At 41.8% G+C, this 17,193-nt stretch overlaps 1 protein-coding gene across 2 annotated transcripts in view; it reads right to left on the bottom strand.

Annotated features, from left to right (window-relative positions):
• Positions 1 to 12,878, bottom strand: part of LOC147734871 (C-type lectin lectoxin-Enh4-like) — a 129,056-nt gene extending 116,178 nt beyond the window's left edge. For both annotated transcript variants that reach the window (XM_086953657.1, XM_086953656.1), the window contains exons 1-2: positions 12,787 to 12,878; positions 92 to 139 (exon numbers count right to left, since the gene is read on the bottom strand). In XM_086953657.1, coding sequence (XP_086809783.1) covers positions 92 to 134 — 43 coding nt within the window. In that variant the 5' untranslated portion in view covers positions 135 to 139; positions 12,787 to 12,878. The remainder of the gene's footprint in view (positions 1 to 91; positions 140 to 12,786) is intronic.
• Between the last annotated feature and the right edge of the window lie 4,315 nt (positions 12,879 to 17,193).

The raw sequence follows: 17,193 nt of genomic DNA, 5'->3' as shown, positions 1-17,193 counted from the left end.
TGAATACATAAAATAGCTACATGGGTAGTCATTACCTATAGGGCAACACAACTAGTAACACTTCATTTTAAGAAAAACATAAATCACAAACCTTCTATGATCGAGAAGAGCAGCAGAATGCCGAATATCTTCATGGTTTCTGAAAACAAATACAATTACGCGTTTTTAGTGATTTCCTTGTGACATGCTCAGGGAGGTTTATAAAGTGGATAAATATATTTTAGTCAGCCTTCACCACAAATTAACAAAGGAAAAACATGCAAAGCAGTTTAGGCTGCTATATTTCCTGTTGAACCAACAACTTTTCTATAGCAAAATCTCAACACAAGCCGATTTCTACCCAAGGAGTTATGAAGCTATAAACCACCCAAAGGAAGCTACATGGAGGAGTATTGAGAAATAGCCAAGTGCCTGAAAGGATGGGTTTATTTATCTTTTCAGGTGCCTAGAGCTTACTGAATGAGGAACTGACAAGGAACTCAATCTCCTTATTGAGGGGCTGATTCACGGAACTAACCTAAGACAAAATCCTAAACTTACTACTTTTGGTATTCACAGAAGTTAGGATTCTGTCGTAAGTTTGTCTTAAGACAGAGTTAAGACAGACTTAGGACAAAATCCTGACTTAAGTCTGTTTTAAGTCTGTCTTAAGTTTTCTTAAGACAAACTTAAGAAAAAATCCTAACTTCTCTGAATACCAAAAGTAGTACGTTTAGGATTTTGTCTTAAGTTAGTTCTGTGAATCGGGCCCGTAGTTTAGAAGTTGACATGAACAGGGATTGAGAGATGAATAGGAGGAAAAACACTTTTTCTAGGAGGGAGATTGTCTATTGCTCCAAAGGGAAAGATGTGGAATGACTGTTGCTTGTGGCGCTGAATTGACTACAGTACATGTGAGGGTGTCTGCTGGCTGTCCAAGAAGATGATTGTCATAGGATGACTTTATGGAAACGGTTGTGGTCTTTAGATGGACACAGACTTCTGCATGAGGGTTCAAAGTCAGTAAAGGTGTCATTGATTGAGCAAAGCGATTGTAGGCTACATTGCCCCTTCAACTAGAGAACCAGGATGTCAGCTCAACCATCTGGTTCCACTTGTACAACGTGCACCACTCATAAATTAGGCATAAATAAAATCACCTTTTTCAGATATACCACAAATTCAGGATCACAAAAAAGACGTTTTATAAACTGTCAGACCTAGTATGTAATTTATGTTATGTGGGTGTGACCAAGTTCAATTTCAAGTTTATTGTTGAAGTTAGTTAAAAACATTAAAACCGCAAATCAATATAGACAACATAAACATGTGTATCCAAAAAATTCAAGAGATCATTCAGCTTGCTTCTTGCCAACGTACATTTCTAGAGCAAGTTTTTGAATTCAAACTGGTCCCGTATTTGTTCAAAATAAGCAAACATTAACATGAAAAAATCATGGGAAGATGACAACAACCATTCAACTTTGATCTTTACACAGGTACTGTCACATAATTTCTTTAAATTATTTAATAGTTAAAAACTGGTAGGATATATAGGCCTTTCTCAAAGATAAAACATTTACAAATACATCTGTCTACAATGGGTTAAATTGAATTAATGAGGTTCCTGCATGGGCAGTCACTGCGTGGCAGCCAATCGTCATGATCATAGCTTTTAGTAGTACAGGAGGTCCTGGGCCAAGTTGAAGAAACTGGAGTAGTGTTTGTGCATGAGCTTGGCCATGTGGACTTTTTCTACAGTAGATGCAACCCAGGTCAGGTTTTTCAAAATTTGAGTGACTCCTGGCTAATAATTAATTGTATGCATATAGGCCAGAACACTGTGGCCTTTTGTTCCCCATGAATATGACCCAGACCCATTTTATGGCCATCAAACAACCCATGGCTTCTTGGTAATGGCCACTGCAAAGAATGTAATAGATGTACAGTTTAACTGCGGGTTGCTGGGGTTAAGGCACACTATAATTGAATCCCTGCACATACAGATGCATCTGCCATTGATGTTTCTCTTTATTATTTGCACATGCTGCTTATGCAGCTGGGTTCTTGTGGACAATGTGTATAATATAGGATAATTAGCAGCCCATCCCGACGTTGTCCGGGTATGAATTGCTGCCGGCCAGTAGTATATTGTTTTGTAGGATTTCGTTTTGATAGCATTTCTTATCTGTGAAAGGCCTGTGAAACGCTCCGATTCACAGTGCACTGCTGATGCACGTAAGAGTGCGCGTTCAGTAGTGTGTGAACTCGAGTTTCCCTAATTTATTTTTCCTTGCAATATTATATAGCGCGAACTCCACAACATGGCATGAGCACAATTTACATTACAGAAGAACACATTCATTTGTGGTAGGCACAGGGAGACAAAGCGATTTGCCTGGAATCACAGGATGTTGAGCTGATGTTGAGATTCGAACGTAGCTCCCTAGCTCTAAAGTTCGCAATTCTAGAACTTGTGGCGGGAGGTGTGCCTAAAAGTGTATGTCGGTGCTGGCCATCAATGAGAGAGACCTGTGCATTTTTCAAATGGGTGGTGAAAAAATATGAGTATGTTGCTGGAGATGTGGGCCGCTGTGCCACCAATGTACTTACCGGGGGAGGGGAAACACCCATTATTCCGCAACTTTCTTTTCGCATACCATCACTCCGCAAACTTTCATTACGAAAGTACCATGACTCCGCAAGTCCATTATAACGCATAGCATTACATTTTATAAGCTTTTACCATGCATACATTTACAACGAAATTCGTTGTAAATGCATGAATGGTAAAAGCATGTATTTTTTTTAAATGTTTGGATAAGTAAAGTATGGGTATAGGGGTATATGTTTTGGGGTACTGAGGTATATGTTTTGGGGTGTTTGGGTATTTTAAGGGTTCAGATATAGTTTGGGGTTATGGGGTATAGGGGTAGGTTTAGGGTTTAGGGATAGGCATGGGTTTTGGGGTACAGGAGTATTTTAAGGGTTCAGGGATAGGTTTGGGGTTTGGGGTACAGGGGTATATTTAGGGTTCAGGGGTAGGTTTGGGTTTTGGAGTACAGGGTTATTTTTAGGGTTTAGGGATAGGTTTGGGTTTTGGGGTACAGGGTATATTTATAGGGTTAAGATGAGTTAATGTTAAAGGGTGTTGGGGTATTTTAAGAAGTAACGGTGGGTTATGATTATGGGGTGCAGGGGTATTTAAAGGGAGCAGGGTGGTATTAGCACACAATATGAGACATGACATGAAGGGCGGAAAGTACCACACGCCCCCAGCGTTTGTCATGCCCCCAGCACACGCCCACAGCACAACGCAGACATGCCCACAAGGGACTACTTTGCTGGCATGGTTCTTTTACCTTTTAAATGTATATGGTGAGCGTCTGCATAGCCTATGTCCTTCTGCTGCAACTGCCCTTTCCAAAGCTGTATTGGGTGTTGTGATTGGTGCTGTGGTTCCTGAGATTACCCGCCTCAAAGGTTTGGGCTCTCTCTTTATTATATTAGTATGGATTACTTGTTACCAAAAACAAGGCCCCTCTTGAGAAATGTATTTGTGTGACCACATTTGGCACCTTTACAAACAAGATCCACAATTTGATTGAAAAAAAAAACTGGCATCTTGTTAGAAACATTGATCCCACAATAGAATCCCCAATGTTTGAGTTCAAACATGGGAAAAATAAAAAAGACCAACAGGTTCACTCGTCCACACAATGCAGCTCCAGTCATAAACCTAGAACACTAGATTCAAGTTGGGGCCTTCCAGAAGTGAAAGGTCACTTCCGATGAAGCAATTGTATTGCCTGCACTTTTTCCTTTGACAAAAAGGTTTTTGAACACAGTAACTTCAGACAAGACTTGAATTTTTTCTGCACGTAATGTAGTCTACTGCATATGGTGTCCATGCCAGTTGCCTTATATTGGGCAAACTTCACAACCAATCAAGACACGCATCTGCCAACATCGCAGCAGAATTAGATGCGCTGCACTGAATGCACCTCTGGTAACTCACTTCATTGAAAAGAGCCTTTCAGCGAATGATCTCAAATTGCAAGTTATCAACATGGCAACCACTCCTGAAAGCGGAGGAGACCTATCGCAGATCCTACAAAGATTGGAATGCCGATGGATAGAACAGGCCAACTGTGACTGACTGAATACAGCGGAAGAATGGCTTAGTTTTGTAGCCACTCTATTGAACTGATTTACAATATGTCCTTGAACTGTACCTCCATGAACGAGTACAATGATATGTCACGTCCAAGAGTTGTCAAAATGCAATGATACATTTTTCAAAATTGTCTTGATTATAACTATGAAATTGTAATTGTAATATTCCCCTCCTATGCATTTATATATATATTTTTAAACCCATATGGTCTCATTCTGTACCCTCCAAATATCTTTCACCGTTGCCACTCTTTTCACAACAATTCATGCAGATTGAAAACATCCCTGCAGGGGGCACTAATTAGTGTGCTCCTCCCTGAGTGTACCCAGAGCGGCACAATACATGTGCGCTCTTCTCTTTTCTCTAGGAATGCCTACCACACCGTATGACACAAGGCCGTGCAAGTGAGGCTGACCTTGGCAGTCCTCCAGAAACATATTTCATTACTCTGTGACATCGGAGAAATTGTGAGGTTGACTATGGCGGCCTGACTCAAAATTATTTATGAGATGAATCTTCTCTAGCTCTCCTATTTTGGGTAAGTCCCTTGGGAACTCTTCGGGCCCGATTCACAGAATGAACTTAAGACTCAATCCTAAACTTACTACTATTTTGGTATTCACAGAATGCCCTTACTACTTTTGGCATTCACAGAATAAACTTACTACTTTTGGTATTCACAGAAGCTAGGATTTTGTCTTAAGTTTTTCTTAAGACAGACTTAAGACATACTTAAGACAGACTTAAGACAAAACCCTAACTTCTGTGAATACCAAAAGTAGTAAGTTCATTCTGTGAATGCCAAAAGTAGTAAGTTCATTCTGTGAATACCAAAATAGAAGTAAGTTTAGGATTGAGTCTTAAGTTCATTCTGTGAATCTGGCCCTTTATTCTTGCTTGATAACCCTGACATCCCTTGAGACAGGCAGCATTGTGCACTGCAGCCCCTTTTCATTCTCCCTCCCCTTTCTTCTCATAGATGATAATCTTCAACACGGATTGTCATGTAATCTATCTAATATGGGTGTATACCACTATACAATACACCCCAAGGACTGTCAGCCCCCTTCCTCTCACAGGGGTGAGTTACAGATCAATACAGTCTATGCCAATTGCTCCTCTTCGTATCACATTAAGGCTCACATGTACTTTTTATTTCTCTCTCCCGACTAGTGCCGAGGTGGGCCCCATGTGAGTACCTTTTCTCAGAATACACTTCCTTTTGGTGTGCACCTCACAACTTTGACAGTTGATTCATATGTATGTCACTCAGTTGCGGCATCCCTCGGGATTTGTCCCTGTTTAACATTTATATGAGTCCCCTGGCACAGATTGTCCTTCATTTTGGTATTGAGATAGTCACGTACGCCGATGACACCCAATTAGTTGTGGCCTTAAATCATCGGGAAAACTCTCTGCCCTGCCTCTGTCCCCGTTTGGAAGCTAAAATGGATGCACTCCTCAAACCTTAAACTTAATGGTGAAAAGACGGAACTTATGGTGCAGGGTAACCCACTCGTTTCTGACTTTGGATTAGTATGTATAAAAAAAGAGATTCTATCAACGTGTAATGGTTTTTATTTTTATTTTCATTTCAATGTATTTCAGTGGGAACGCTCTTTCTTATACAGTGGAAAGAGCATTTATGTGCTTTTTAAAATACCCCTCACACACTAAAAAAATCCAATAGTGTCATGCTTCATCATGGGGGTCTTCCCGTCCCTCTACGGGGCGGGGCGTGCTACGACCAACGGACTACGCAGGAGCACTAGATAATAGTGACAAAGGCTATGTGATGGTGCAGGAGTGTCAGTGAAGTGTAGGGACCTAACTAGTGAAAGTGATAAAAAAGAAAAATAAAAAATAAAAAATTCCCTGGCTAGTAGAAAAAAATTATTTATTCACTTCTCTGGCTGGGAATATTAAGAAGGGGGTTTTGTGGTAGAGCAGTTAGCTAGCTACCTGGTCAACATGTTTCATAGGCAGTACCCTACTGCCTACTCATCAGGACCTTCTAATGGTCCCCACTGAAAAATGCTCGGTTGTAAAATAGTAAGCCTATTGTCCTACAAACTGGCAGCAAAAATAGGCTGCTAGTTTGGACTATGGGGCATGAGCTGGCCCCGTTGGAAACTTAATAGTTTCTCAATTTTTGTCAAAAATATTGACCTGTTGCGGTCTTCGTTAAACACAAATTTCATGCCCCATGAGTCGGCAGACGAAGGGTTTTTCTTAAAAGAAACTGTTCTTAAAAGAAACTGCTCTACAGTTAGCTAGCTACCTGGTCAACATGTTTCGTAGGCAGTCCCCTACTGCCTACTCATCAGGACCTTCTAATGGTCCCTACTGAAAAATGCTCGGTTGTAAAATAGTAAGCCTATTGTCCTACAAACTGGCAGCAAAAATAGGCTGCTAGTTTGGACTATGGGGCATGAGCTGGCCCCGTTGGAAACTTAATAGTTTCTCAATTTTTGTCAAAAATATTGACCTGTTGCGGTCTTCGTTAAACACAAGTTTCATGCCCCATGAGTCGGCAGACAAAGGGTTTTTCTTTTAAGAAAAACCCTTCATCTGCCGACTCATGGGGCATGAAACTCCTTCCGCTCCTTCCCTTCCCGCAAGGAGACTCATGATCCAGGCCCTAATCCTCTCACGTCTTGATCACAAAAATTCTCTGAATTTAGGAGCCCCATGGGCAACCACAACTAAACTGCAAATCACCCTGAATTGCTCAGCATGTTTGCTTCTTAAGATACCCAGCACATTCAACAAACCTCTACCTCGCTTCAATCCCCATAATCAAAAGGGCAAAAAGTGGTGGTCGGTCCTTCCACTATGATGCTGCCAAACTGTGGAATGCTCTCCCCCTCCATCTGCATTCTGAACCCAACCTCCTGCCCTTCCGTAAACTCTTGAAACATGGCTATCTGTTGCCAACATTTGATGCTTCAGCTAGTGCTGGGACGCCTACGGGTAGCTACGCGCTCTATAAATATTCCTAACATAACATATTTATTTAGGTACAGCTGTTAGTCATCATACTACTTTTGGAGTTTTTCTCCATTCTGACCCACTTAGTTATCATTTGATTACTTTTTCTCAGGTATACCTTATTGTTAGGTTCTGAAGAGATCCCCTATTGTTTGTGGGATATAAACACCATCGGCACGTATCTAAAGCGAACCATTCTCCAGCCCCTACTATTGTACTAGAAGGCTGTTATTAACTATTAAATATTTATTCTGTGGTGGTTTTGTATAATTTTAAACCAATTTAAGTCGCAAACTGTCACCTTTTGATATGTAGGCTCTATGCTCACTTGGTACACCACGCACTTGATTAACTTGATAATGTAATTACATATATAGCAAATATTCTTGACTGTCTTGTTGTGTGTAGCTTTATTTCTCTCTTTGACATCTCTTTACCCATAAGAACTGCCATTGACCAAATAATATCATATATTATACACATTGTCCACAGGAACCATTGTTTCTTGTTACATAATAGATACCCTAGTTTCATATAAGTAGGGTGGCTTTTGTTTTTCCTGTACACAGCTTAAGCAGCTGAGGACAGATGCAGATCAAGTGGTTGTGAGAAGATCTATTTTGGCAGTACCACCAGAGAGTTAAGGTGCCAGATTATGGAACATGCGAGGGCCCGCTGAGACAAAGATGTCTACTGTCCATCATTTAACATAAGTGTACAGTTAGAGATAAGAATTGATTCTGCTTCCACCATGGCATTGATGTGATACCGAGCAATCCATGGAGTAGGGTTATGGACTGGACACTCAGACAATGTAATCTTTAACACGTCCAATTTGGGAATTTAATTTGATTTGCAGTTTGTCGATATGCATTTTAAATGATAGCACCAGGATTCTATAATTGTGATGTGCTATGTTTAAGCAGCAATAATTTATTGCCTGGACACTTTTCAAAAGTTTATAAAGTCTCTAGTCATTTACTCCAACTACTGTTCATCAAGCACAATTGTTTTTTAAGTCCATTGATGTATCTTTTATGTTGTTTTTATTTTTATTTTAGTATTATTAGAACTATGGACATAATATAGGCCGTTTTGGATCTGGCAATTAACTCTAATTGAACCTTTTGAAAGAATTTGCCTGTTTCTTGTTCTAGGATGGCCACCGACATGATTTGGTTTTACATGCACGTCCAATATAGTTTCCACTTGTGGGACTGGTTATTAGATTGTGGTTTGAATTCAGAGCTGACTTTAGAATAACAGTCACAAACATTTTTCCTGCTAATGGCTCCCTTTGTTTATTATATTTTTTGAAAGAACACATTTCTATTTTTTTACTGAGATGGCTACTATTATAAAGTACATATTAAACAGGTGTCAAAATGACTGGGCTTATGGAAAGTACTTCCAGCTCGGCTACTATAAGGTTGGGAGAATGGTATCATGGCACTCTTTTCGCACACAACCATGATTTGCAACTTGGCTCTGAATAAGAGTTTTAGGGATGGCAAAATCTAATACAGTTAATAGAATTATTGTTGGTGCCGTAATTGTCAGCAAACATATACCATTGTGAAAAGTGAGCGTACAATTGAACTTTTTGTATTATTGGAGGGGAATATACCTTTGTTTTTATAATTGGGTTCTGATAGGCGTGATGGTTTGACCACTAACTGATGAGCCCTAACTGACTTGTTTAGGATGGACAAAGTGTTTTCATTTTGCTAATGGACAAAACACACACTGATTTATTTTGTGGGAATAGGCTGTGCTGTTTCCCAAAATGATGTAATTAATATATTTTGAATTATTATTCATTTTTATGTACCTTGACATACATTTGTGTGAAAAGTTTGGGGTCATTTTATCACCAACATTTAGAATGTAGTTGTTGTTGATATGGCTAATTTCAATTCCAAACATTTGACTTGTCTTTGAGCACCCCCATATGGTGGAATATTAGATAGACTGCATTTGAATCTTTCATAGTATGATTGTGCTGAAGTTAATTTGACTCTTTGGTAATACTTTCAAAAATGGAAAGGACAAATGTAAATAAACACTGCTTTTGGACAATAATAATTAAGTGGAATACATGCATTGTTTATTCATGTTTTTGTTTTTATGATATGACATTAAATGAGGCAATACAAAATAATGCAATGGTGCTGTGCTTAATGAATTTTATCTAGTATTTAAATTGTAACTAACTGTGAGTGTCTACTCAGAAATTAATGATTGGGATAAAGGTGTAACAAAATAATATATATTATTACATTAACATGTACACAATCTATGACCGCTCAATGTTTTTAGGCACAACATCTAGTAAGATCCATATGCATATATGACAATCTCTGAGTGTGAGGAGTTAAAAGTGTACTTAGGAAATCGACCTCAATGTAAAATTGCAGGAGAAGGGTGCCAATATGAATTACAACTTATGTATACATTAGTTGATCAATACATTATAAATCTGCACCTGTTGCATAACTTGCTTAAATTTAGGGCCACCTTTTTTGCGGGGGTTTGTTACCGAGGATAATTATTCAAGCCTTTCTGGATTGAAGTATCGTGCAGAGGCAAGGTTCATATCCTGAAACCTTCTATCCAAACTGCTGAAAGTAAACGTGTCCGGGTGCTCAAGTGTATGTAAGGCATCTGTAGTGATTCCCTAATTACGTTACCTTTGTGTGGACGGGCTGCTAGAATGGAAGGCTCCTCACGACCTCCCCGCTCTACATAGTTACCGATTGGGCTTACCTGGCGTCTGCCGCGGATTCCTTTCTGTGGTACCGCATAGTATCACTACAGACACCTTACATTGGCTCGAGCACCTGGCCACATTTACACACAGCAGTTCAGATAAAAGGCTTTCTAGAGACGTACCTTGTCTGCAATCAGTTTAGAAGACCTGCTTGTTCTTGGGATTCAGAGGACATCTTTACCTACGGCTCTTTCAATAGAACTTTCAGCCTTGGAAAGTCCACAGGACGAAGCATGTGTTGACTGCTGCTGTCTGCACAACACCAGATATTGGAAGGTGAAAGGAATAAAAAAAACATGAAAAAATAAGGATGCGATGGACTTTGCTGTTTTGACTATCTCAATTCAATTATTCTGACCGATTTCAGCTGTATGGACTAACTGTGTGCGATTCTGTACTTCTCTTTGGTTCAGGGAGGAAAAGGAGCCTGCACAAGTGAGAGTTATGAGCAGCATGTGCATGGTGGTGGATGAAAGGTGCATGAGGTGGAATCAGAATTAGACAAGTTTGGTACTGTGGGTTTCAGAGACAAATATGGGTACCAGCAGTTATTATGCCACAGAATACACACTACTCAGACACACAACATGCACATCAATGGTAGTAGGACAAATGTCTGTTCCACAGACCGATTAGGTACAGCATGCCATTAATGAGGAATAACATTACTAATCCTCAAAAACATTAACAATCTTGTTCGCAAGCGATGAAACAGCCGAGCCTCGAGGTGTGCCCCCCCCCCCCCCCCCCCCCCCCCGGGCAGATTGGGAGGGGGAGGGGGATGAGATGGCGGCAGCCATGTTGTGCTGCTTTGGGCTGCTTTGGGATAGCCCAAAAGCAGCCCACTCGTGTAAAGAAGCAAGCCCAAAGGGATTATAGGGGGTCTCAGTGCCTGCCCAGCCACCATTTTAGGTTTGGTAACCTGGTGGCTGGGAGCTCTGCAGGATAGGTTTTTTGTCCCTGTCCACCCTCCCTGGGTTTTAGGGTTTTGGGGTGGTTTTGGAAAATGTTTGTTAGATTTTTGACAGGGCCCGTTTTGGAACAGGTGCGCAGGGGTTTTCGGAATTGTATGTTGTCGCTTGGAACAGGTGCAGGCGGTGTTTGTTTTGGAAGTTGGCAAAGTTTGGCTGGAGTTTTGGTAGTTAGAGTTAAGTTGTGGAGTTGGTGTTCAGGAACGGGGACAGGTTAAACAGGTTGGAGGTTTTATTTTGGTGCTCATTAGTTACATTTGCAGGAAGACGGATAGGAGGTTAAGTTTTTGCAGGGTAAGAAGGTCAAAGGTTACGGGAGAAGATTGTGTATTATGGTGGATTTATGTAATGTATTTGCATTTTATGTATTGTGTTTTGCAGGGTGGGGAATGTTTTATCATGTGGGGATCGTAGGGGCGGGTGAAGAAAAGCAAGGGTTCAGGTGACTCAATGTTTAGAGAGGTTTTAGTTTTGTAAGGCAGTGAGCCAGTTAATAAAGTTTGTGATGTGTACCTGTTTCAATAAAGCAGCCTTTTACACACACAATAAGGTTGTCAGTCTGGCTTGCCCCCCTTCTCCCTCTCAACTACTTTAGGAACACTCCTGTGGTACCATGGCAGTATTGCATTTCTCCTCTACAATGAGGTCCGGAGCAAGACGAAAACATCTCACTCCCCAGTGGCAATACTAGGCGAGCATTTTGCAAGTAGAGAAATTTCAGTCACCAAAAGTAAAAAAAACAAGTTAACAACAAATGATCTCATTGTTCAGAAAATCTCTCAAACCAATTAGAGCTCACAAACACTACACAAATGTAAACATGCTTTATAGAAGCAGTTAAATAATAGTGAATTCACTTGTCTGTTTTCTGCCAAACCAAGAAGATACTGCGCAGCAGGTCACAAATATTTATCAGGCAATTCTTATCACTAAAGTGTCCAGGTGCTGCATTTACCAAAGGAATGAGTGGTCTGCGTGGCTTGGTAAATCTAGAATAACGCAAGGCAGCATAAGTCGCTGCCTTGCTTTACACTGTGCCAAGAAGGCATTACTAGGTTGGAGTGTAAGTGTTCCCACTTATCCGCCTGTGCTTTTTGGTGCATTCTGAAATGTATCAAAGTAGGTAAACCTAAGATTGCATTAGAAATATATGCTTTACTGATAGAAGTGCAGCGAGGAGAAATATGTTTATTTCTTCGTATTGTTTCATCTGTCTAAGTGTGCTGCATTCTACAGCACACCTAGAAAGAGAAAAACACCTCTAAAGGTTGTGATTGTGCAAGATGTATTCCTTCATGCATCAAAACATTCCTGCCTGCAACACAGGCACCCTTGCACAAGGACTAGTTACCAGCATAGGCGCTAGCCAGCTCATAGTGCCTCAGCACAGGGAAAGAGCGGATATGGTGAATATATATATATATATTGGTAGATACAGTACATTCCTGCCCTCTCCATTTCACACAGCAAAGAAAGTTGTCTTGCTACATTGTGCTATGGAAAATATTGATAAATCTGCCCCAAAATTTCCAGCATTTAATTTCCAGCATTGTAGTCAAAATACTGTTTAAGACTCACACCTTTGTACATTATGTGTGTGCTAAATTACACCATCTGTCAAATCACAACTTTGCACATTTAAAGCAAAATAACAAGTATGCTAAGGCAGCATCTTGTGGCAATGGAAACGCATCCCTTCCTTTAAGCTACCTCCAACTCTCTGGTCCCCCCTTCATGAGAAAGAGCCTTATCCTGAACTCCTCTGCAATGCATCCTCTTCCCACCCACAGCTGAGTCTCCTTGCCACACACTGTCCTCTTTCTCTATACAGTGCCCTTGTAGCAGAATGCAAGGGTTAGTAACAGTTTAACTCCCTGCTCAAAGAGCAAATGTCTTACCTGGCAAAGCAGGGTCAGCAAGCTTCACTGTTAAAAACTGGCTGTGTGCCACGAGTTGAATTTCATTGATATTCTACTCTCCTTATATTCGCCGTCTTATGCAAATAACTGAATGGACTTTCTGGTCCCCCAAATATTTCCTGTATCTAGGCTTACTAGACTGGTTTCACTCCTCGGTTACATGCAAATTTAAAGCTGCATTTCCTGCTTGATGAGTTTTCTCCTGTCTGTCTAGGTTATCTGAGGAATGTTCCCATCGTGCCATTGCCATTGCACAGCTGGCGCAAACATGGCCGCCTTTCCTGAATAACAAGAATAGTTTTTTTTTCTTTTTCACAGGACAAATGGTGTTATTATGCAGTGACCCTTCTCACCACTTCTTAGAAATTGCAGCTTGATCATTCGTACTTAGTTATGTCTTCCATGTACATTAAGTACTTTTAAAACACATTTTTCACAAATAGTAAACATTTTATCAGCTAATTATTTATTTTACACTGAACTTAATATATAGACCCCATGATATTAATATATAACCCAGGTCATTTGTAATGAAGAAGCTGCATGAAAATGGCGAGAATGGTCAACCTGGAGATTTGGTCAAAGACCTTCATCCTGTGTCTTCAGCAGCATCAATGCCATGGTAATGGATAGCATTCATTTTTTATATACTGGCTTCGTGGTAGGTGTATATATAGACCATAAAGAAACGTGAATATCCCCTGCCCTGTTGCTTTCCTATCAGCAGGGATAAGACAGTGTGATCTTGACGACTTGTATTCAGGTGTTCATTAGAACAACTGGTCTTGTTGCCAATGCTCAGACCCAAGAGTTACATCGATGCCTTAATTGTATGTCTGTGCACTGCAGCACTACTGCTCTTGAACATGCTCTGAGCTGGAAAGTAGCATGCTTTCATGTATTGTACATATATCAATTTTAAGGTTTGCTCGATTTGAACATGCAACACAAACCGATGGCCTCTGTTAAAAGTTTATTTTTAACCTTACTTTCATGTGATTAATGTATTAGTCAGGCGATGGAGAATGGATACTCAGCAGTACTGGTACATTAGTGGCATGTCAATATGTCAAAATGAATACACAGTGCAGAGGTGTGTTTGTATCAATCAATGCAGATGTTTCTGACACAAATATTTGTGGTTACTCCACGGCTGTCCCAGGAGATTTCGAGTAGGATGTTCATTTGCAAAGCAGCATATGTGAGATGATATAGGAGCCAAGGCCCGAGGACAGCTCTGCTGTCTGCTCACACCAGCACTATCATCTCCAGACAAATAAGAAACAAACAACGCTGCTGCACGATGCCCATCAGACAGCAACATTCATGTTGTGTACATCCATGTCATTACTCTAGGCGTTCGTGATATGGGGTCCGATTCACAGAACTAACTTAAGACGGAATCCTAAACTTACTACTTTTGGTATTCACAGAAGTTAAGATTTTGTCTTAAGTTTGTCTTAAGACAGACTTAAGTCAGGATATTGTCTTAAGTCTGTCTTAAGACAAACTTAGGACACAATCCTAACTTCTGTGAATACCAAAAGTAGCAAGTTTAGGATTTTGTCTGAAGTTAGTTCTGTGAATCGGGTCCAATGGCCCTAAATATCTCTGGGGCGGTTACATGCTGGCACAGGGTTGTGTTATGAGTCTGACTGGGTATTACAAAAGGTTACGTCACAGAGGCACTCCGACACTGTAGGTAGGGGGCCCTTCATTCAGCGCATCCCTATTCTGCATCGTGCGAGTAGAAGTCTTAAAGGCATGAGCTGCCGGTAGTCCTTCAGGATGTCTATGTCATAGCCCAGGATGGCTTCTAGTGGTGTGCGGGGCACCACCTCCCCTGTGATCATCTTCAGGATCTGAAATATCTCAAACCAAAAGTGTTGTAGCAAAATCAACTGTGTCGGTGCCGCAATGCAAGCAGTGTGAGTTTGTCGTGTAACCACAATCGGGCTGGGGTTGAGGTATTTGAAGTGCACAAGAGGATGGTGACCATTCAAAAACACAGTGCAAATGACGAAGTAAGAGTAGGCCCTTTGCGCATCTCTTATGTCCATGCCCAGAGCTTCTGTCAATCACAGTGAGTCATGGTGGCACCAGATGCCTGACCTCCTGAGAGGAGGCACATAGTGTTGCGATCTCCGGCATTGGTTATGATGGCTGTAAGATTTATATGAGATCTGGTAGCATCATCAGTTCCACCAGTGTATCATCCAACAGGGTCCTCAACAAATGATTCTCTCAACAGAAATGAAACTGCACATGCCCAGTAGGAGCATCATACTGTGTGCTTTTTTCTCCTAAAAACGCCTCATGCACAGTATCCCAAGGCCATGGAGTGCTGCTGCAGCTGCTTTTTCCTGATCCAATTGGAACCATGTGCACAACTCCAATGGGAGCCAAAAGGGGGAGTAATAAGAGTCCCGGGTGAAGGTCCAACGTCTTATTTCAGAGGCATTGCGGAGTGCCCAAAATGTCAAAAACATGCAAAGGACATACTGGCCTACTGAACAAGAAATAGGGTAGTGACAGGGGAGAGACAGTATCGCTACAATGTTAGGGAACTGGTGGCAGTCGATTAGCCAATATTTTTTAAAAGATCTTTATGTCCGTATTAAAAAGTAATAGTTGCTAATAGGATGAACAATGCCCTATAGCACTTACCATAGAGTTGGGCGCATACATCCATCGCATACTATTTCCTCAAAGGCACAAGCCTGTCCTGATAGGTCTTGTAGAAGGCCACCGTCAAACTGTCTGTGCCAGGAGCCTTCCCACTCAGGATGTCATTTAGTACAGCAGCAATTTCCCATAGGTGGAGCGGCTCCATAAGCTGTACCTATTGGCACCCTTCCGCAGTTTCATGGTGATATATGTTAGGTAGTCATTTGTGGCCTGTTTGTCGTGCACAATTTGGGAGGAACAAAGGTCTAAATAATAGGTACAAAACTGACTCGCCACCTTCTCGGCCCTCTGCCAAGCCATGTTTTCCCTGGACCGGAAACAAGTATCAGGGGACCGGTTTTTGGATTTTTAACCCTCATCAGCCAGGCTATCTTGAATCCAGTGGCAAAGGGAGCAAGGGACCCACGTCTGGGCATACCCTGCCAACTTATGGCGAACAAAGTGATACCGAAGGGGATGATGGACGGAGCGTTTGAGCAAATCAAACGCTCACCCCCATTCAACTGATCCAGGTTTAATCAATCATCATTCTTTAGCTCACTCCACCACCCCAGTTCATACATGGCCATATGCAAATCAGTCTGACCCTGTGCCTCATGGGAGCAGTCCAGCCCGAACTGCAAAGCCATGTCTTCCCTGGACCGGAAACAAGTATCCTGGTACTGGTTTCGGGTTCATAACCCTCATCAGCCAGGCTATCTTGAATCAAGTGGCAAAGTGAGCAAGGGACCCACTTCTGGGCATACCCTGCCAACTTAGGGTGAACAAAGCGATACCAAAGGGGATGATGGACGGAACATTTGAGCAAATCAAACCTTCACCCCATGTCAACTGATCAGGGTTTAATCAACCATCATCATTCTTTAGCTAAGCCACCACCACAGTTCAGACATGGCCATATGCAAATCAGTCTGACCCTATGCCTCAATGGAGCAGTCCAGCCCGAACTTCCAAGCCATGTCTTCCCTGGACAAGAAATAAGTATCCTGGGACTGGTTTCGGGTTCATAACCCTCATCAGCCAGGCTATCTTGAATCCAGTGGCAAAGTGAGCAAGGGACCCACGTCTGGGCATACCCTGCCAACTTAAGGCGAACAAAGCAATACCAAAGGGGATGATGGACGGAGCGTTTGAGCAAATCAAACCTTCACCCCCGGTCAACTGATCTGTGTTTAATCCATCATCATTCTTTAGCTAACTCCACCACCCCTGTTCAGACATGGCCATATGCAAATCAGTCTGACCCTGTGCCTCATGGGATCAGTCCAGCCCGAACTGCCAAGCCATGTCTTCCCTGGGCCGGAAACAAGTAGTGTGGGACTGGTTTCGGGTTCATAACCCTCATCAGCCAGGCTATCTTGAATCCAGTGGCAAAGTGAGCAAGGGACCCACGTCTGGGCATACCCTGCGAACATAGGGCGAACAAAGTGATACCAAAGGGGATGATGGACGGAGCGTTTGAGCAAATCAAACCTTCACCCTCAGTCAACTGATCTGGGTTTAATCCATCATCATTCTTTAGCACACTCTACCACCCCAGTTCAGACATGGCCATATGCAAATCAGTCTGACCCTGTGCCTCGTGGGTGGAGTCCAGCCCAAACTGCCAAGCCACGTCTTCCCTGGACCGGAAACAAGTATCCCGGTACTGGTTTCGGGTTCATAACCCTCATCAGCCAGGCTATCTTGAATCCAGTG

Source organism: Lissotriton vulgaris, chromosome 1_2, assembly GCF_964263255.1.
Source record: "Lissotriton vulgaris chromosome 1_2, aLisVul1.2, whole genome shotgun sequence".
NCBI lineage: Eukaryota > Metazoa > Chordata > Amphibia > Caudata > Salamandridae > Lissotriton > Lissotriton vulgaris.
Note: the sequence above shows the minus strand (reverse complement) of the source record. Positions and strands in the feature narration are given on the sequence as shown.